This window comes from Oncorhynchus tshawytscha, linkage group LG01 (genome assembly GCF_018296145.1).
Source record: "Oncorhynchus tshawytscha isolate Ot180627B linkage group LG01, Otsh_v2.0, whole genome shotgun sequence".
Classification (NCBI taxonomy): domain Eukaryota; kingdom Metazoa; phylum Chordata; class Actinopteri; order Salmoniformes; family Salmonidae; genus Oncorhynchus; species Oncorhynchus tshawytscha.
Window position 1 is genome coordinate 78451564 of NC_056429.1, and position 21777 is coordinate 78473340.

Here is a 21777-nt window from a genome sequence, read left to right on the forward strand (position 1 = left end):
TTTTGATTAGACAGTATTGACTGTAGGGCAAACTATTTTTCAAGGGAAGTGGGTGACAACTGTCAGCCCTCAACAAACAGTTACGATCAGTAGGTTTCCTGTAAAGATCAGTGTATAGAACATTATTTTCACACAAGATCAGAAGATCAAGAAATCTGATACACGTCAAATCAGTTTGCATAGTACATCTCAAATGATCAGAACAGGAGTTGAGAAAAGCATAAAATGCCTGGAGCTGTTTTTTTCCAAAGAACAAAATATCATCAATATACCGTTTCCAAATAATGATGTTAGGCAAGAAAACATTTTTGAGAGGATTGAAAATAGACTTTCTCCATGTAACCCACATACAAATTAGCATAGTTAGGAGCCATGGGGGATCCCATAGCAGTACCCTTCGTCTGAATAAATAAATAATTTAGAAATATGAAGTAGTTGTGTGTGAGTACTATTTCAGACAATGTTATAATGCAGGCACTGGAAGGTAGTTAATTAGGGTCACATTGCAGAAGAAAATGTTCCATAGCTTCAATACCACCCTCGTGTGGAATATTTGTGTATAACGACAACATCAAAAGTAACTAACAAGGTATTCTCAGGGAGAGGATCAAGAGATTCAATGATAGAGATCATACTGCTGGTGTCCTTTACAAAGCAAGGAGACATGGGTAGGGCTCAATATCTTGCTTGATAAATTAAAGACACCGTCCTGTGGGTTCTGGGACCGTGTGAATGGTCCCCTCTGCCTCTGAAAGTCATTTTTTCTTACCCCGTCGGGCGCGGCATCTCGTCGATGAGCGTGCCTGCGGGGTCGGCCCGGTCTCTCGTTGAATAAAAAACTGCCACTGGAAGCCGATGAGGCGCTGGTTGTAGTGTTGGTCAGACGGGGGTGGATCGAAGTAAGCGGCATCCCTCCTGCGTCTGCCATGGAGAGGAGGAACCTCCTTTGTCAGGGTTTCTCCAGAAGTATACTTTATCCTCGGCCTTGTCTTTTTTGTCTTGGTTTAATTGATTTTATGTTCATTTATTTCTGTAGACCACTTGTCTTGGAGTGCTTGGTTTATCAGTTCATTGAATATGCCATCATCATTAACAGCTATTTGTTTAGCTGTGCGTTTGTCTTTAATCGTGTTATCCATTTCAATAAAATCATTTTCCAACTGGTCAACAATTAATGTCATTAAATAAATAGAGCATTTGTTCAGGATGGCACACCAGCGCTCACAGAAATCATCTGCGGGCTGTCCCAATTATCGTTCTTTTTGCCACCTGAGTCCCCGTGGAATAGTGCCTTGACGCACATAATCACTAAGAGTGACTATATGTAGATGCGTTCTCATCTGGCGCTTAGATAAATGTAACAGTTATTTCGAGAGGTGAGAATTACCTCCCGGCATGTCAAAAAGGGACTCCGAAACAATGATCTTATCACGCTCCCTTTGGCTATATTCAAAGTAATCTTGTATGGGTTTATGACGAGAGGCTGCCTGGATCTTTCATTTAAAGACCCTTACCGCCCTTCGGTCTCAACGTAGACTTTGATCTGAATCCATTCTTGTGATTGTTGTGACTTTTGCCATTGTAATTGTTTGTAAGCTAGTGTAGTCTAAAATGAATCTATGATCGTATGCTATCCATCTGTTTTTTGTATGCTGTTCTTTGTAGGCCATTTTAATATTTGAGAATTAACTAATGATATTAGGCCACACTTGGCCATGATTACAAACACCTGTGTGTCTTTTGACACTATATCAACGAGTCACCCTGCAGTGTTTGTGATTATACCCTGATGAAGACAGCTTGCCTGTCGAAACGTTGGATATTACATTTTTGCATCTGAGCTCCTAGTGTGCGGCTCTCCTTTATTTTCAACAAGCTGCTGCAACCATAAACTAAAATTACAGCTATCATGCTAGTAAACAAGTACGTGTTCAAAAACCATATTAATACATCGTTTTTTATAAAGAATGTTTTGTTACATTTAACTGCTGAAAATGGTTTTAGAGGCCATTTCCTTAGTAGGTTACGTCAGAGTTCAGCATGTGGGAGAGGTTGGCGCGCAAGGATGATAGACGAGTTTCCCACCAGTAATTACGAGTTTGAGGGGCGTTCAAGTGGATGCTTCACAGTCTTATGTGGTAAATATCACCTTCCCACTTGTCACAAACGCAACATTACCAAATCGTATGTCATAGCAATCTGGTGCCCGACGGCGAAGTCGATGATGTGGTACGCAACCATTGGTTGATGCATGCAACACAACCTAATTCTTGTGACTTCCGTGACCGGGAGTGCCAAGATTAGGTCTTGACCCTGCCTTAGGCCTATCCTAAGAACCTTTGTTAGGCTACATAGATTTTACACACTTTAACAATTACAAACAGTATAGCTACAGGTAACTGCCAAAATAAAGGAAACATCAACATAAAGTGTCTTAATAGGATGTTGGACCACCATGAGCCAGAACAGCTTCAATGCACCATGGCATAGATTCTACAAGTATCTGGCACTCTATTGGAGGGATGTGACACCATTCTTCCACAAGAAATTCCATAATTTGGTGTTTTGTTGATGGTCGTGGAAAACGCTGTCTCAGGTGCTGCTCCAAAATCTCCCATGTGTGTTCATTTGGGTTGAGATCTGGTGACTGTGATGGCCATGGCATACGGTTTACATTGTGACCACTCGTGCCCTTTGGATGGGAGCATAGCCATGGTAGCCAAAATAATGTCCTGCCCAGCATTTTTATACATGACCCTAAGCATGATGGGAAGTTCATTTACTAATTAACTCAGGAACCACACCTGTGTGGAAGCAAACACTTCATTTACTCAGGTGTATTTATTATTTTGGCAGTTACCTGTACATTGATTTAAAACGGTTCAGAATAGCACATCAATATTGTAGGCCTCCTATGCATACTAATAGCGCAGTCCATCACCATTACTTTTGGTCGGATTGGGTTTTTACTTTTGGTCGGGTTGGTGTACAACGCAAATGTATAGCAACTCAAAGGTTTCGTGTTCAAATCTCATCATGGACAACTTTAGCATTTTAGCTAATTTGCTGACTACTTACTACTTTTTAGCTCCATTGCAACTACTTAGCATATTAGCTAACCCTTGCCTAACTCCTAACCTTAACCCTAACTTCTAGCCTAGCTAACGTTAGCCACATAATTTGTAACATATCATACGAATTGCAATTTGTCACATATACAAATGGATAATGGACATACACAAATGAATACATACCATACGAAACATGTCATACTAAATTGAGTATGTCGGATTTACGTACAGAATAATACAAAATTCTCTGAGACCAGGTTGACACTGCCTATGTTTAATCACTGTTTAAAAGAAGATTGCAGAATTAGGTTGCTGTTAATAAACATTATGTTTGGTTTCAACCTTCCAACTAAAAGTCCCAATATGACAAGTAAAACTTTATTTTGTATTTTGGGATATTTTATTTTATTTGATCAGAATTTGACTGAAGTAATGTTGGAAAAGCGTTCGGAAAAGTGACGAGAAGATCACATGAGTGAATATACGACAAGAGTGAAGCCACTGTCCACATAAGATGGTAAAGAAGCACATCATACCGAGTCCTCATTTGTTTTTGAATAAATATTTATTAAAAATAAATTAAATAAAAATTGGGGGAGGGGGGTCTGCTAAGAACTTATGGAATTGTTTTAAGATGGTCGTACCATGGATCATTTAGTTATTTGATATGGAATGTTAGGACGCCAGTAGATAGAAAAAAAAATAATACAAATGTGATGAAATATTGAATTTGGCCTTTACTACTATAGCCCATAGAAATACATTGAATAACACATTCATAAATGGCAAAAAAGACAATCAAAAAATAAATAATGAGGAATAAGGTTTTTAAGCGTCTGTCCTATATAGGAGATATAACAAAGCTCAGGAAATATAATTTTTTTGGACACATTTTTAACCCCTTTTTTTGTTGGCACAAAACTACTTCCATACTTCCATCAGTTAAACTGGTACTGGGTTATCTTCAGAGAGTCCTGTGACGCTTGTGGTGGTCGTAGAGCAAAATGGAGAACACCATCATGTCTATGAGAGTCTTATCCCAAACAGATGTTTTTGTGAGAAGACTTATTTTCGTGATGTCTGCTGGTCTGACAAACAGCCCTGTAGCTCTGCCACGTTCCACCACCAATGCAGAAGGCCGAAATGTGGTGGATTAAGACGCATCCCATACAAAACACCAGATACATCTCGAGTTTAAACCATAGGCTTAAATTGATGGATTTTGAAGGGGATTTTTTTAATGATGTCAATTAGATTGACGCGCTGGTGCGTCAATCGAATCCTAGTAAATGACTAGCTGTAGTAGACAGAGACGCAGGGAATTAGAGTAGTTTAGTATTACCCATTAGGCTCTCTCTCCACAGGGACCTCAACTTAACATTGTTGTCTTTTCCTTTCTGTTTTTCATACATTTTTATTCCATCTCTCTTTCCCTAATTGCATGGTTGCATAGTTTTACCTATTTGTTTTTCTGTTCTCCCTCCTTTCAGTCCATCTGTCTCTCCATGATAGCTTATTGGACAGAGGTACAGCTCAGGTGAGTATGTGGGTGTGTCGTGTGTGGCTGTGTGTGTGTGTGTTTCTTAGATTGTGTGTGTAACGCTGACACCCCTGACGCCCAGTGACAGTGGAAGGAGAGGTGAGGGGAGGCAGCCAGTGATGGATGGGTATCAGGAGGGATTAGTGGTAAAGGTAGGCAGGCGTGTTCTCTCTCTGTCTAGGCAGATTTCAATCTGTCTCTTTCTCTCTGCAGTTACACAGCATCGACCCTGTTTGAACTGCTAGTGCCTCATCTCATCTCCCTCCAAACAACTGACTGCTGTCATCTTCCATGGCTCTGTAATATTTGTGTGTGTGTCTGTTTGGGTGTCAGTTTATCGCCCTCTGTCCGTGTGTGTGTGTTTGTCTGTGAGAGAAAGCGATTCAGTTTCTCTTTCCCTGCGATGCCACTGCTGCCTAAGGAGGCAGAACGATTCGATGGGCTATCTCTACTTTATTGGTATGTCCATCTTTCTCATTTTCATCCTCTGTTGCTTAATTAATCATCCTCTTCCTCACTCTTTTAAAGTCCCAGTGCAGTCAAAAACGTGATTTCCCTGTTTTTTATATATATATTTCTACACTATGAGGTTGGAATAATACTGTGAAATTGTGAAAATGATCATAATGCCCTTTCAGCGTAAGAGCGGTTTGAAAAGACCACCTGCAATTTCAGCCTGTTTTGGTGGGAGGGAGTTTTGGCCAACCTGGTGACATCACCGGTGGCCAATGAGCTAATTAACCAATAAGAAAGAGTTGAAAACCTCACTGCCAATAACAGCTAGTTTTCAGTTTTCTCCTCCCCACTCAGACCACTCCCAGACAGCCCTAGCAAAATTCTTGCTTGAGAAATTGCTCTAGCTAAGAAGCATTTATTTGTATTTTTTTTATTACCATTTTGATTGAAAACAATCATCAGTGTTTTCCCTAGGATATTTTTCAGCAGCAGTGGCAGAGTTACCGTAGGGGGGAGCAGGGTAGTGGGCATGGTCAATGGTGCGGTCTCCGACCAAACATTTCACAGGCCTGCCTCTTGGCTGCATAGACAACATTTTTCTGTTATAAAGCTAATTTCCTGCAATTCTGCACATTTTGTCATGTGGTGGAGATAACATTTTACAGTTTAAAGCTAGTTTTCTGCAATTCTACACATTTTGCCATGGCTTTTGCCTTGTTCTTTTGCTATCTGAGTGACTTAAAATTTATAACAAAATCTAAAATATACCATGACATTTTTGGAATTTTTCATTCTCCCTGCCTGACTGGTTGTTAGTTCTCAAAGATTATATTATTTATAAAAATACATAGCTCTGTTATCTTTTTCTACATACTTTATATCTGGTTTTAGTCGTTTAATACTGAAAGCATTTTATTATTTATATATATATATATATATATATATATATATATATATATATATATATATATATATATATATATTTTACACATGTTAAGTTTGCTGAAAATAAACACAGTTGATATGAGAGGACGTCCTCTCATATCAACTGTGTTTATTTTCAGCAAACTTAACATGTGTAAATATTTGTATGAACATAACAAGATTCAACCACTGAGACATAAACTGAACAAAGGGGGGTCAAAATCAAAAGTAACAGTCAGTATCTGGTGTGGCCACCAGCTGCATTAAGTACTGCAGTGTACCTCCTCCTCATGGACTGCACCAAATTTGCCAGTTCTTGCTGTGAGATGTTACCCCACTCTTCCTCCAAGGCACCTGCAAGTTCCTGGACATTTCTGGGGGGAATGGCCCTAGCCCTCATCCTCCGATCCAACAGGTTCCAGACGTGCTCAATGGCAGAACACTGACATGCCTGTCTTGCAGAAAATCACGCATAGAACGAGCAGTATGGGTATGGCTGGTGGCATTGTCATGCTGGAGGGTCATGTCAAGATGAGCCTGCAGGAAGGGTACCACATGAGGGAGGAGGATGTCCAGCGATGGTGGGTCTGTGCCCATAGGCGACGTTGTTGTTACACGTGGTCTGTCACTGCGAGGACGATCTGCTGTCCGTACTGTCTCCCTGTAGCGCTGTCTTGCAATTTATTGCCCTGGCCACATCTGCAGTCCTCATGCCTCCTTGCAGCATGCCTAAGGCACATTCATTCAAATGAGCAGGGACCCTGGGCATCTTTCTTTTGGTGTATTTCAGAGTCAGTAGAAAGGCCTCTTTAGTGTCCTACATTTTGATAACTGTGACCTTAATTGCCTACCGTCTGTAAGCTGTTAGTGTCTTAACGACCGTTGCTCAGGTGTGTGTTCATTAATTGTTTATGGTTCATTGAACAAGCATGGGAAACAGTGTATAAACCCTTTACAATGAAGATCTGTGAAGTTATTTGGATTTTTACGAATTATCTTTGAAAGATCTGAAAAGGGTATGTTTCTTTTTTTGCTGAGTTTATATTTACACTAACAGTTTGGGGTCACTTAGAAATGTCATTGTTTTTGAAAGAAAAGCAATTTTTTGTCCATTAAAATAACATCAAATTGATCAGAAATATAATGTAGACATTGTTAATGTTGTAAATGACTATTGTAGCTGGAAACGACAGATTTTGCAATATCTACATAGGCATACAGAGGCCCATTATCAGCAACCATCACTCATGTTTTCCAATGGCACACTGTGTTAGGTAATCCAATTTTATAATTTTAAAAGTCTAATTGATCATTAGAAAGCCCTTTTGCAATTATGTTAGCACAGCTGAAAACTGTTTTTCTGATTAAAGAAGCAATAACACGCCTTCTTTAGACGAGTTGAGTATCTGGAGCATTAGCATTTGTGGGTTTGATTACAGGCTCAAAATGGCCAGAAACAAAGACCTTTCTTCTGAAACTTGTTAGTCTATTCTTGTTCTGAGAAATTAAGGCTATTCCATGCGAGAAATTGCCAATAAACTGAAGATCTCGTACAGGGCTGTGTTTTACACCCTTCACAGAACAGTGCAAACTGGCCCCTAACCAGAATAGAAATAGGAGTGGGAGGCCCCGGTGCAAAACTGAGCAAGAGGACAAGTACATTAGAGTGTCTAGTTTGAGAAACTGACAAGTCCTCAATTGGCAGCTTCATTAAATAGTACCAGCAAAACACCAGTCTCAACATCAACAGTTTAGAGGCAACTCTGGGATGCTGACCTTCTAGGCAGAGTTCCTCTGTCCAGTGTCTGTGATCTCTGTTGACCACCACGGCACAATACTACTAGGCCATTGTGGTTTAATCCACTGAATCCATCTTCACTAGCACTGCGTCCAGAGAATTAATGTCCTAATAAGATAACATACAGTACCAGTCTAAAGTTTGGACACACCTACTCATTCAAGGGTTTTTCTTTATTTGTACTGTTTTCTACATTGTAGAATAATAGTGAAGACATCAAAACTATGAAATAACACATGGAATCATTTAGTAACAAAAAAAGTGTTAAACAAATCAAAATATATTTTATATTTGAGATGAATCTTTACAATGTTTTTATACATAAAACATCAATAATGTTCCAACCGGAGAATTCCTATGTCTGAAGAAAAGCACTGGAACGAGAGGTAACTCTGTCGGGAGCGTGCGTCATGAGACCAAGGCACTATGCCAGACCACTGACTCAAACAGGCCCCTCCTAGGAGGGGCTCATGAGGATCCTCATTCAAGTTTCTAAAGACGGTTGACATTAAGTGGAAGCCGTAGGAAGTGCAACATTATCCATATCCCACTGTGTATTCCAAGCTTTGAAAAGCTACAAACCTCAGATGTCCCACTTCCTGGTTGGATATTTCTCAGGTTTTCGCCTGCCATATGAGTTCTGTTATACTCACAGACATCATTCAAACAGTTCTAGAAACTATCCAATACTATTAATACTATGCATATATAAGCATCTTGGACAGAGTAGGAGGCAGTTCACTCTGGACACGCTATTCATCCAAAAGTGAAAATGCTGCCCCCTATCCCAAAAGAGTTAAAGTAATGATGGACTGTCGTTTCTCTTAGCTTATTTGAGCTGTTCTTGCCATAATATGGACTTGGTCTTTTACCAAATAGGGTTATCTTCTGTATACCAACCCTACCTTGTCACAACACAACTGATTGGCTCAAATGCATTAAGAATGAAATAAATAAACTTTTAACAAGGCACACCTGTTAATTGTAATGCATTCCAGGTGACTACCTCATGAAGCTGGTTGAGAGAATGCCAAGAGTATGCAAAGCTGCCATCAAGGCAAAGGGTGGCTACTTTGAAGAATCTCAATTATAAAATATATTTTCATTTGTTTAACACTTTTTTTTTTTACTACATGATTCCATATGTGTTATTTCATAGTTTTGATGAGTTCACTATTATTCTACAATGTAGAAAATAGTAAAAATAAAGAAAAACCCTGGAATGAGGGCTCTCTAGAGGGTGGTGCGCTCAGCCCAACACATTACTGGGGTCACACTGCCTGCCCACCAGTACAACTACAGAATCAAGGACCTAAGCCACCCGAGCCACAGCCTGTTCACCCTGCTACCATCTAGCAGGTGGAGACAGTACAGGTGCATCAAAGCTGGGACCGAGAGAATGAAAAACAGGCTATCAGACTGTTAAATAGCCATCATTAGCCAGCTTCTGCCCGGTACCCTGCCCTGCACCTTAGACACTGCTGCCCTAAGTACATAGTTATTGAACATTGGTCACTTTAAATGTTTACATAATAATTGTTGTTCTGAAATAGTTTCTGTAGTTAGAAACAGATACGATTACCATTCATGCCATATTATTCCATTGACATTTTATTTGATCTCAGAGAATTTCATCAAATTGATTACTCACTTTATACGTACATCAAATCAAATGTTTACATACCCTACATTATTCATCTCATATGCATACATATATACTGTACTCTATATCATCAACTGCATCCTTATGTAATACATGTATCACTAGCCACTTTAACTATGCCACTTTGTTTACATACTCATCTCATATGTATATACTGTACTCGATATCAGCTACTGTATCTTGCCTATGCTGCTCTGTACCATCACTCATTCATATATCCTTATGTACATATTCTTTATCCCCTTACACTGTGTATAAGACAGTAGTTTTGGAATTGTTAGTTAGATTACTTGTTGGTTATTACTGCATTGTCGGAACTAGAAGCACAAGCATTTCGCTACACTCTCATTAACATCTGCTAACCATGTGTATGTGACAAATAAAATTTGATTTGATTTGATTTGATGTTGTCACATACAACAGGTGTAGTAGACCTTACTCGAAATGCTTACTTACAAGCCCTTAACCAACAATGCAGTTTTAAGAAAAATAATAGTTAAGAATTGTTGAGTAAATAAACTAAAGTAAAAAATAAAAGAGCAACAATAAAATAACAATTACAAGGCTATATACAGGGGGTACCGGTACCGAGTCAATGTGCGGTGGTACAGGCTAGTAAAAGTAACTATGGATATACAGCATAATAAACAGTGAGTAGCAGAGCTCCAAGTAAAAAAAAATGCAAATAGTCCGGGTAGCCATTTGATTAACTTTTTGAGGATCTGAGGACCCATGCCAAATCTTTGATTAATTGTTCAGCAGTCTTATGGCTTGGGGTAGAAGCTGTTAAGGAGCCTTTTCGACCTAGACTTGGCGCTCCGGTTTCAGCTTGCTGTGCGGTAGTAGAGAGAACAGTCTATAACTTGGGTGACTGGAGTCTTTGACAATTTTTTGGGCCTTCCTCTGACACCGCCTAGTATAAAGGTCCTGGATGGCAGGAAGCTTGGCCCCAGTAATGTACTGGGCTGTATGCACTACCCTCTGTAGTGCCTTAAGGTTGGATGTCGAGCAGTTGCCATACCAAGCGGTGATGCAACTGGTCAGGATGCTCTCTCGATGGTGCAACTGTAGAACATTTTGAGAATCTGGGGACGCATGTCAAATCTTTTCAGTCTCCCGAGGGGGAAAAGGCGTAGTCGTGCCCTCTTCCCGACTTTCTTGGTGTGTTTGAACCATGATAGTTTGTTGGTGGTGTGGAAGACAAAGAACTTGAAACTCTCAACCCACTCCACTACAGCCCCATCGATGTGAATGGGGACATGTTTGGCCCTCATTTTCCTGTCCACAATCATCTCCTTTGTCTTGCTCACGTTGAGGGAGAGGTTGTTGTCCTGGCATCACACTGCCAGGTCTCTGACCTCCTCCCTACAGGCTGTCTCGTCGTTGTCGGTGATCAGGCCTACCATCATCATGTCATCAGCAAACTTGATGATGTTGGAGTCATGCTTGGTCACACAGTCATGAGTGAATAGGGAGTACCAGAGGGGACTAAGCACCCACCCCTGCGGTGCCCCCGTGTTGATGATCATCGTGGCAGATGTGTTGTTCCCTACCCATACCACCTCGGGTCGGCCCGTCAGGAAGTCCAGGATCCAGTTGCAGAAGGAGGTGTTTAGTCCCAGGGTCCTTAGCTTAGTGATGAGCTTTGTGGGCACTATGGTGTTGAATGCTGAGCTGTAGTCAATGAACAGCATTCTCACATAGGTGTTTCTTTTGTCCAGGTGGGAAAGGGCTGTGTGCAAATTGTGGATCTGTTGGGGCGGTATTGCAAATTGGAGTGGGTCTAGAGTTTCCAGAATGATGGTGTTGATGTGAGCCATGATCAGCCTTTCAAAGTACTTCAGATAAAGAAAAAAAATGGACATCATGAAATTGTGGAGAAAAAATAAATAAATTGTTTTAAAAAATATACACATTTTTTTTTGGTTAAAACGGATTTAAGTTTCCCAGCATTAACTTCCCCGGCCACTAGGAGCGCCGCATCTGGATGAGCATTTTCTTGTTTGCTTATGGCTTTATACAACTCGTTGAGTGCGGTCTTAGTGCCAGCATCGGTGTGTGCTGGTATATAGACAGCTACAAAAAATATAGATGAAAACTCTCTTGGTAAATAGTGTGGCTTACAGCTTATGATGAGATACTCTACCTCAGGCGAGCAAAACCTTGAGACTTCCTTAATATTTGATTTCGCACACCAGCTGTTATTGACAAATAGACACAGACCGACATCCGTTGTCTTACCAGAGTCAGCTGTTCTGTCCTGCCGGCAACTGTATATTATCCATGTCGTCATTCATACACAACTCTTGAAACATAAGATATTGCAGTTTTTAATAGTCTTGATTGGAGCTCATCCAGTATATTCTCCAATGATTGCACGTTGGCCAATAGGATGGATGGTGGAGGCAGGTTACCCACTCGCCGACGAATTCTAACAAGGCACCCAGACCTGCGTCCCTGTATTCAACGTCTTTTCTTCATGCGAATGACAGGGATTTGGGCCTGGTCTGGTATCTGGAGTAAATGCTTCGTGTCTGACTCGTTAAAGAACAAATCATTGTCCAGTTCGAGGTGAGTAATCGCTGTTGTCACGGCAGATTTCCTCCTCTTCCTTAGAAGAGGTGAAACAAGGATCGGACCAATATGCGGCGTGGTAAGTGTCCATGGTATTTAATATGAAACTTAACATGACCACAAATACAAAACAACAACGTGAACTGGCAACGAAACAGTCCCATGTGGCACTGACACAGGAAACATTCACCCACCAAATACCCAAAGAACATGGCTGCCTAAATATGGTTACCAATCAGAGACAACGATAAGCACCTGCCTTTAATTGAGAACCAATCTAGGCAACCATAGACTTACATAAACACCTATAAAGGAAACAGCCCCATAAACATACAAAACCCCTAGACAAGATTAAACACATACATCACCCATGTCACACCCTGACCTAACCAAAATAACAAGGAAAACAAAGAACACTAAGGTCAGGGTGTGACAGCTGTTCTGATATCCAGAAGCTCTTTTCGGTCATAAGAGACGGTGGCAGAAACATTATGTACAAAATAAGTTGCAAACAACCACACAAAATAGCACAATTGGTTAGGATCCCGTAAAACGGCAGCCATCTCCTCTGGCGCCATTCCCAATACATGCTGTATTCTTCACATAGCTCATCCTATGTAACTACTGCTGTACATACATTTTTCCTATTTACACTACCATTCAAAAGTTTGGGTTCACTTAGAAATGTCCTTGTTTCTAAAAGAAAAGCTAACTTTTTGTCCAATAAAATAACATCAAATTGATCAGAAATACAGTGCAGACATTGTTAATGTTGTAAATGACTATTGTAGCTGGAAATATCTGATTTTTAATGGGATATCTACATAGGCGTACAGAGGCCCATTATCAGCAACCATCATTCCTGTGTTCCAATGGCACATTGTGTTATGTAATCCAAGTTTATCATTTTAAAAGGCTAATTGATCATTAGAAATTATGCAATTATGTTAGCACCGCTGAAAACTGTTGTTCTGATTAAAGAAGCAATAAAACTGTCCTTCTTTAGACAGGTGTGTGCCTTTCCAAATCATGTCCAATCAATTGAATTTACCACAGGTGGACTCCAATAAAGTTGTAGAAACATCTCAAGGATGATCAATGGAAACAGGATGTGCCTGAGCTCAATTTCGAGTCTCATAGCAAACGGTTTGAATAATTATGTAAATAATGTTTTCCTGTTTTTATTTTATTCTAAAAACCTGTCATTATGGGCTATGGTGTGTAGATTGATGAGGACATTTTTTTTACTTAATCCATTTTTGAATAAGGTGGTAACATAACAAAATGTGTAAAAAGTCAAGGGCTCTGAATACTTTCCAAATGCTCTGTATGTGCAGTTGAAATTTGGCCATAGAATCAATGACCGAAAAATCGTATTTTCAACGTCCGTAAAATATGTATTTTCACTTTTCATTAAGCACCTAAAATGCACCTTATTTCAAAGTCCGGAAAATGCTTATTTTCAACGTCCAGAAAATATATATTTTTGATGTCTGGAAAATACATATTTTTACTGTTCATTTAGCACCTAAAGTGCACCTGATGTCAACGTCTGTGTGTACACTACGTTTGAAACAATTGTATTGACTGTAGTCATCTATTGCCCTAGTTTGAGCCCAAAGCCTTTGTCCTCTGCTTCTTCCTGTGTGTGTCTGTCCAGAGGATTACCTCGCCTGCCTGTCCTGTCCTCCCAGGTCTGCAGATTGGCAGCAGCGTTTTCCAATACCTAATGCACCCGTTTAGACTGTAATTACTTTTTCATAATTTAAAAGATCTAGAAGCTCTTTGCTGCTGTAACCTATTTACTCCTATTGGTGACACAGCTTGCATACTGTTTACAGTATGAGGCCAGGAATTTTTCCTGTTGACGGATTCAGAAAAAAGCTCATGTACCTTACTATATGAAATAATTAGGGCGAGGAAAACTTTTCCCTGATCACATGAGCTGTCCTGGAAAAACTTCTGACCTTGTACAACTTACCAGCATAATGGCATTAATTCTCAACAACAAATCTTCTTTTCAGATTGGGCTAAGTCCTTGGTTATTACTGTCATATGGTGCATTTTAATGCCGAGAATGGCTCATAGGGAGATTGGTCTGGACAGCCTGAGCTGATGTGATTCTGCCAGTCAAATTCCCTATGAAGAGATGAGACAGTGTGTTTTTGTTTTCCCCTGATGCTAAAACCCTGTCAGTCTGTGTCTGGCTGCTGCTTCTGACCCCACATACACTCCCAACGCATACCCGCCTCACACACTCTCACCTTAAACTCACCACACACACTTGCAGCCACTCTGGACGCTCAGACACACTCGCCAGACACTTTGGTGGCTCCGCAGACCGCACACTTCCTACGCACACTCTCTCTGCACACTCTTGCGGCAGCTCCTGACACATCTCATCCCAGCTTGTCTCTAAAGCCAATCCACAGCTGGTTATGGAACTAATTGGTGTTGCTCTCGGAACCTATTCTAACGAAATTCTTTGGACTATGATACAATTACACCTCGAGACCGAAGACGAAAGCTCATTCAACGAACTCTGTGGCAGTGAGAGGTCGCCACTTTTTCTCTCTTGCTTTATCTCTTCCCTTAACTCTTCCATTCTCTCCTTCTATCTGTCATAAGTATTCTTCTTTCTCAGTCGACGAGGAAGGGAAGGGCTTAATATTTCTTTTTCAAATGGTAAACGTTGGGACGACGTGACAGAGGAGGTGTTTGTGTGTTCCAGGACTATCATGGGACCTCACGGCATCAACCGGGCCATCGAGAGATTGGAGTTCTGTGACTGCAAGAAAGGACTGGGTCAGTATAGAACTTCACCTCGTATGTGATGTGCATTATGAATACATGTAGCTACAGTGAGTGTATACATGTATAATGCTTTATCAGGCTATAACTGGGGCCCAGAGGTTTCCCTGGTCAGGTTGTGAAGGAAAAACTCTTGGCCCTAGCAATGAATGTTTATTATAGCAAGTCTAAGAGTGACATTTCCCCCCGCAAAAACTAGCTAACACACCGCAACTTTCCAAATAATGGTAGCTCCGATATTGTACCTCGAAATTGCCCTAAATGTACTATCTGCTAGTTAGATAGAAGACCCCATAGATTGTATCTACTGGTGGTTCATATACACTACCAGTCAAAAGTTTTAGAACACCTACTCATTCAAGGGGTTTTCTTTATTTTTTACTATTTTCTACATTGTAGAATAATAGTGAAGACATCAAAACTATGAAATAACACATATGGAATCATGTAGTAACCAAAAAGGTGTTAAATGAATAAAAATATATTTGAGATTTGAGATTCTTCAAATAGCTACTCTTTGGCTTGATGACAGCTTTGCACACTCTTGGCATTCTCTCAACCAGCTTCACCTGGAATGCTTTTCCAACAGTCTTGAAGGAGTTCACACATATGCTGAGCACTTGTTGGCTGCTTTTCCTTCACTCTGCGGTATGACTCATCCCAAACCATGTCCATTGGGTTGAGATTGGGGGATTGTGGAGGCTAGGTTGGATGCAGCACTCCATCACTCTCCTTCTTGGTAAAATAGCCCTTACACAGCCTGGAGGTGTGTTGGGTCATTGTCCTGTTGAAAAACAAAGAGTGCCACTAATCCTAAACCAGATGGGATGGCGTATCGCTGCAGAATGCTGTGGTAGCCATGCTGTTTAATGTGGGCCTTGAATTCTAAATAAATCACAGACAGTGTCACCAGAAAAGCACACACACACCATAACACCTTCTCCTTCATGCTTTATGGTGGGAAATACACATGCGGTTGATCATCCGTTCACCCACACCACGTCTCACAAAGACACAGAGGTTGGAACCAGAAATCTCCAATTTGGACTCCAGACCAAAGGACAAATTTCCACCGGTCTAATGTCCATTGCTTGTGTTTCTTGGACCAAGCAAGTCTCTTCTTATTATTGGTGTCCTTTAGTAGTGGTTTCTTTGCAGCAATTCCATGAAGGCCTGATTCGCACAGTCTCCTCTGAACAGTTGATGTTGAGATGTGTCTGTTATTTGTGCTGCAATTCCGGGGGCTGGTTACTCTAATGAACGTATCCTCTGCAGCAGAGGTAACTCTGGGTCTTCCATTCCTGGGGCGGTCCTCATGACAGCCAGTTTCAACATAGCACTTGATGGTTTTTGCAACTGCACTTGAAGAAACTTTCAAAGTTCTTAAAATGTTCCTTATTGACTGTCATTTCTCTTTGCTTATTTGAGCGGTTCTTGCCATAATGGGGACTTGGTCTTTTACCAAATAGGGCTATCTTCTGTATACCACCCCTAACTTGTCACAACACAACTGATTGGCTCAAACGCATTAAGAAGGAAAGAAATTCCACAAATTAACTTTTAAGAAGGCACACCTGTTCATTAAAATGCATTCCTGATGACTACCTCATGAAGCTGGTTGAGAGAATGCCAAGAGTGTGCAAAGCTGTCATCAAGGGAAAGGGTGCCTATTTGAAGAATCTCAAATATAAAATATATTTTGAATTGTTTAACACTTTTTGGTTACTAGATTGTTCCATATGTGTTATTTCATAGTTTTGATGTCTTCACTATTATTCTACAATGTAGAAAATAGTAACAATAAAGAAAAACCATTGAATGAGTAGGTGTTCTAAAACTTCTGACCTGTAGTATAAAGTTTAACCTTACTTCTGTCCCTTGTTTCTCATCCAGGGTTGAAAATCATAGGTGGCTACAGAGATCAAACACGGGAAGAGTTTGGGATCTTCATCAAGCGGGTGTTACCAGGAGGTCTGGCTGCTCAGGATGGTACGTTAATGTCTGGTTGTTGTTTTTTGTGTGTGTTTTGTATCATTTACTACTATGTTGATAATAGGGCTGTCAAAGTTAAAGCATTAATTACAGTTAACTTTTGACATTTTTAATGCTGTAATTTTTTTGAAGCTGTTAATGGCATCTCCATTTATTCACCCAAGTCTGTTTACTGATGGACCCTTTTACGCGCAGCACACACACACGCTCTGCTGTGCTCACTGAGGTGTAATATTAACTGGGTCCAAGGTATGGACCATCTCCAGGTTGCATCCAGTTTATACAGACAAACATTTAATTTAGCACTCAGTGCGCACAGCGTGAGCAGCAACATCATCCCAAAAAATGACAGACATTGGATGAATATAACATTTGAATGTCTTCGGCTGTGAGTGATGGAAAAGAAATTGACCTCAGCGACAATTATTTGAATAATTCAATGGATGTTTTGTGCACAAAAGTGAGGTCTAAAGTGTCTTATTAGGAATTTTCTGACTTCTGACTTCTCTATGTGGCCGTCTATGGAAATTGTCTTTCTGGGCCAGGTGTCAGTTAAACTGCAGTACCGAAGCACAACTGTAGGAGCAGTCTAAACTGTGCTTCTAGACCAGAACACTGCCCCCCTTGGCTGTCCTGTGTGCTCTTAGTCTAGGCAGATAACAGCTCCTGCAGAACTGCCACTATGCGTGCAGCTTTTGAACAACAATTTCAAAGGAAAACTTACAGAAAGTTCAATCATCAACACATTCCCAGGCATTTCTTTGAATAACAGCAAAAACATAATTTGCACAGAAGTAGCTAACTAGTTATGCTAATGTTAGCTAGCTAGCTAACCAAACTAGAATGTTTACAATGCCATGGCTTCTTGATTTAACTAATTTCCCAAAATTATTTTAATCAGAACAGGACATCCATTCCATTTAGCTACTGCTTTTGTTGTAGTTCTCAGGTCAAAACATTTAAAGTAACTATCCAGTGTTTCCACATTTCTATGAAATACCAAAGGAAATAAAAAATAAGAGTGATATAGTTTCCCCTCCAATTTTGTATTTATTAAGTATGTTAAAAATCTGCTTTTCTGTGTTGGAATGGTGTGGCTGTATCCCAACAACAGAATGATGTGGGCGTATACCGGTCATAAAAAATATTAACGCAAATAGAACACTGGCCAGCTCATCCTCCTCAGGAAGATGACATCATGAAACAGTGTTTGAGATACAAGTTTGAGGTGGAGTTTTTTCTACAATGTATGCTTTGGCCACAAAAACGAGTATAGGATGAGTCAACAGCATTATTTGGGTATGAGTTAACAGAATATGAACTTTTAAAAGTGTGATTTTCCCTGGAAAATTACTTTAAGCAAATGATCCCAATTCTTGTAGTAGCAGCTTGTGACTAGTTCACGTTGAGGAACATGGATAAGTAACCTAGCTTAGGCTATATTTAATAGCTGTATTATATTACACCTGCCGAATAGCGCAGGTGTAGTAGACCTTACCGTGCAATGCTTACTTACATGCTCTTAAAAACCTGTTGAAACTAGGGGGCACTATAATAATTTTTGGAAAAATAACGTTCCCAAAGTAAACGGGCTATTTTGTCAGGACAAGATGCTAGAATATGCATATAATTGACAGCTTAGGATAGAAAACACTCTAAAGTTTCCAAAACTGTAAAAATATTGTCTGAGTATAACAGAACTGATATTGCAGGCGAAAGCCTGAGAAAAATCCAATCAGGAAGGGACTCTTATTTAGAAAGCTCTGTGTTCCTATGCGTCCCTATTGAGCAGTGAATGGGATATCAACCAGATTCCTTTTTCTATGGCTTCACTAATGTGTCTAGTGTCACAATACATAGTTTCAGGCTTTTATTTTGAAAAATGAGCCTGAACAACAACATTGCATCAGTGGTCAGCTGAAGGCTCTCAGAGTGATTTGTGCATAATAGACAAATGCAACCATTGTTTCTCTCTTTCCTACTAAGAAGCCACCTGTCCCGGTTGATATATTATTGAATAGATATTTGAAAAACACCTTGAGGATTGATTATAAAAAACATTTGCCATGTTTCTGTCAATATTATGGATCTAATTTGGAATATTTTTTGGCGTTGTCGTGACCGCAGTTTCCGGTGGATTTCTCAACCAAACGTGAAGTACAAACGGAGGTATTTCGGCTATAAAAATAATCTTTATGGGACAAAATGAACATTTGCTGTCTAACTGGGAGTCTCGTGAGTGAAAATATCCAAAGCTCATCAAAGGTAAACGATTTAATTTGATTGCTTTTCTGATTTGTGACCAAGCTGCCTGCTGCTAGCTAGGCATAATGCTATGCTAGGCTATCGATAAACTTACACAAATGCTTGTCTTGCTTTGGCTGTAAAGAGGAGGAGATCTGCATGAAGGAATGGGCCAAAATACCAGCAACAGTGTGTGAAAACCTTGTGAAGACTTACAGAAAACTTTTGACCTCTGTCATTGCCAACAAAGGGTATATAACAAAGTATTGAGATGAACTTTTGTTATTGACCAAATACTTATTTTCCACCATAATTTGCAAATAAATTCATTAACAATCCTACAATGTGATTTCATGGATTTTTTTTCTCATTTTGTCTGTCATAGTTGAAGTGTACCTATGATGAAAATTACAGTCCTCTCTCATCTTTTTAAGTGGGAGAACTTGCACAATTGGTGGCTGACTAAATACTTTTTTGCCCCACTGTATATCACCCTCGTCACACCCTGACCTAACCAAAATAATAAAGAAAACAAAGAATACTAAGGTCAGGGCGTGACAGGGGGTCAATGTAAATAGTCTAGGTGGCCATTTGATTAATTGTTCAGCAGTCTTATGGCTTGGGGGTAGAAGCTGTTAAGGAACCTTTTGCTCCAAGACTTGCCGCTACGGTACCGCTTGCTGTGGGTGCGGTAGCAGAGAGAACAGTCTATGACTTGGGTGACTGGAGCTTTTGACATTTTTTGGGGCCTTCCTCTGACACCACCTAGTATATAGGTCCTATATAGAACCCGGTGACGTACTGGGCCGTACACACTTCCCTCTGTAGCGCCTGATGGTCAGATGCAGAGCAGTTGCCATACCAAGCGGTGATGCAACCGGTCAGGATGCTCTCGATGGTGCAGCTGTATAACTTTTTGAAGATCTGGGGACCCATGTCAAATCTTTTCAGTCTCCTAAGGGGGAAAGTTGTTGTCGTGCCCTCTTCACAACTGTCTTGGTGATAGTTCATTGGTGATGTGGACACCAAGGAACTTGAAACTCTCGACCCGCTCCACTTCAGCCCTGTCGATGTTAATGGGGACATGTTCGGCCCGATCAGCTCCTTTGTCTTGCTCACATTGAGGGAGAGGTTGTTGTCCTGGCACCACAATGCAAGGTCTCTGACCTCCTCCCTATAGGCTGTCTCATCGTTGTCGGTGATCAGGCCTACCACTGTTGTGTCGTCCGCAAACTTAATGATTGTGTTGGAGTCGTGCTTGGCCACGAAGTCGTGGGTGAACAGGGAATACAGGAAGGGACTAAGCACGCACCCCTGAGGGGCCCCAGTGTTGAGGATCAGCGTGGCAGATGTGTTGTGCCTACCCTTACCACCTGGGGGGTGATTAACTCAATATTCTTTTTTATGTCGTTTGACAGCCCTAATTGATAAACATCCTCTGTTGCTGATGATGGCAAAATGCTCTCTCTCTCTACTCCAGGACGGCTTAGAACGGGCGACCTCGTTTTGGAAGTCAATAATATGAGTTTAGGAGGACGAGTAACCAACGAGAGGTAGGTCAGTAGTGCACAGTGGTAGACTCTGAACCTAAAGGTGTGAATGACAAGATTTCTTGTTTATTCTTACTGATCCTTAACTTATTAGTCTCTAAAGCATGTTTCATTGACTTTTGTCTTTCAAACATGTTTTCAATCAATCAAATCAAATGTATATATGAAACCCTTTTTACATCAGCAGATGTCAAAGTGCTATACAGAAACCCAGCCTAAAACCCAAAACAGCAAGCAATGCAGACATAGAAGCACGGAAATAATCTACTTGAATGCCACACGTTGCATAAAAAAACAACTGGATTATGTACATAAAGGGCTATGATGTGTATGTCTACTGTATTTACAGTGTATTGGGAAAGTATTCAGACCCCTTGACCTATTCCACATTTTGTTACGTTACAGCCTTATTCTAAAATGGTTTAAATAGTTTTTACTCCCCTCATCAATCAACACACAATACCCTATAATGGCAAAGCAAAAACAGGTTTTTCAAGATTTTTGCAAATGTCTAAAAAAATTGTTTACATAAGTATTCAGACCCTTTTCTTTGTTGAAACACCTTTGGCAGCGATTACAGCCTCGAGTCTTCCTGGGTATGACACTACATGCTTGGCACACCTGTAATTGGGGAGTTTCTCCATTCTCTGCAGATCCTCTCAAGTTCTGTCATGTTGGATGGGGAGTGTCACTGCACAGCTATTTGCAGGTCTTTCCAGAGATGTTTGATTGGGTTCAAGTCTGGGCGACTCAAGGACATTCAGAGACTTGTCCCGAAACCACTCCTGTGTTGTCTTAGCTGTGTGCTTAGGGTCGTTGTCCTGTTGGAAGGTGAACCTTCGCTCCAGTCTGAGGTCATCAAGGATCTCTCTGTACTTTGCTCCGTTCAGCTTTCCCTCAATCCTGACTAGTCTCCCAGTCCCTGCCTCTGAAAAACATCCCCACAACATGATGCTGCCACCACCATGCTTCACCGTAGGGATGGTGCCAGGTTTTCTCCAGATGTGACACTTGGCATTCAGGCCTAAGATTTCAATCTTGATTTCATCAGACCAGAGAATCTTGTTTTTCATCGTCTGAGTCCTTTAGGTGCCTTTTGGCAAACTCCAAGCAGGCTGCCATGTGCCTTTTACTGAGGAGTGGCTTCCACTCTT

General features: G+C 40.6%; 1 protein-coding gene and 1 long non-coding RNA gene across 2 annotated transcripts in view; both read left to right on the top strand.

Moving 5' to 3' along the window:
- The first annotated feature begins 2010 nt into the window (after positions 1-2010).
- LOC121847485 lies at positions 2011-5133 on the top strand. Its single transcript, XR_006084339.1, has 3 exons — positions 2011-2138; positions 4562-4608; positions 4825-5133. It is a non-coding gene; the product is annotated as an uncharacterized LOC121847485 (long non-coding RNA).
- Positions 5134-14324: 9191 nt separating this feature from the next.
- stxbp4 (syntaxin binding protein 4) overlaps positions 14325-21777 on the top strand; it is a 57597-nt gene continuing 50144 nt past the window's right edge. Inside the window, exons 1-3 of the mRNA XM_024431310.2 lie at positions 14325-14831; positions 16731-16826; positions 20554-20626. Coding sequence (XP_024287078.2) covers positions 14765-14831; positions 16731-16826; positions 20554-20626 — 236 coding nt within the window. The 5' untranslated portion in view covers positions 14325-14764. The remainder of the gene's footprint in view (positions 14832-16730; positions 16827-20553; positions 20627-21777) is intronic.